We start from the raw sequence: 520 nt of genomic DNA, 5'->3' as shown, positions 1-520 counted from the left end.
TGAGACAAAAAAATTTCAACAACTACGTATTAGTTTAGCAAACTCCTTAAAACTGGGTTAAGATCAGTCTCAACCTGTTTTTGAATTAAACAAGTTGTTTTTATCCAGACACGCGTATCAAAATAGAATCAGGTTTAGGGGTCTTTTTAAGCTTAAGAAAAACTAGCAAAACTAATTCAAATTTTCCCAAACGAACTTCTTCTCAAGAATGCGATCAGGATTAACAACCGAACAATGTTATTGACTAACTATAACCTTTGCAGGATGCCGAACACGATAAAATGATCACAAACTAACCCAGATAGAAAAATCCAAATTCAATAATCACTAAATTCTTAAAGTTTTTACTAAAGTCCCATAAACCAGACCATTCACATAATTAATCAACACTATAATCAAATCGGACCTCAGACCTCACTATTCCTCTTTCTTCGCCGCCTTCAAGGATTCAACCTTCCCATCATTCCCGCCAAGCTTCATATACTTATCCTTCCTCGTCAACGCCGTGCACTCATACCCG

The 520-nt window shown here is 36.2% G+C and overlaps 1 protein-coding gene across 1 annotated transcript in view; it reads right to left on the bottom strand.

The window, feature by feature from the left end:
* The window catches only part of LOC109831146 (glycerol-3-phosphate 2-O-acyltransferase 4-like), a 14812-nt gene continuing 14512 nt past the window's right edge, over positions 221-520 (bottom strand). Inside the window, 1 exon segment of the mRNA XM_020398486.1 lies at positions 221-520. This exon segment is cut by the window's right edge and continues 28 nt beyond it. Coding sequence (XP_020254075.1) covers positions 418-520 — 103 coding nt within the window. The 3' untranslated portion in view covers positions 221-417.

Source organism: Asparagus officinalis, chromosome 1 (assembly GCF_001876935.1).
Source record: "Asparagus officinalis chromosome 1, Aspof.V1, whole genome shotgun sequence".
NCBI lineage: Eukaryota > Viridiplantae > Streptophyta > Magnoliopsida > Asparagales > Asparagaceae > Asparagus > Asparagus officinalis.
This window is presented reverse-complemented; position numbering and strand designations above follow the sequence as displayed.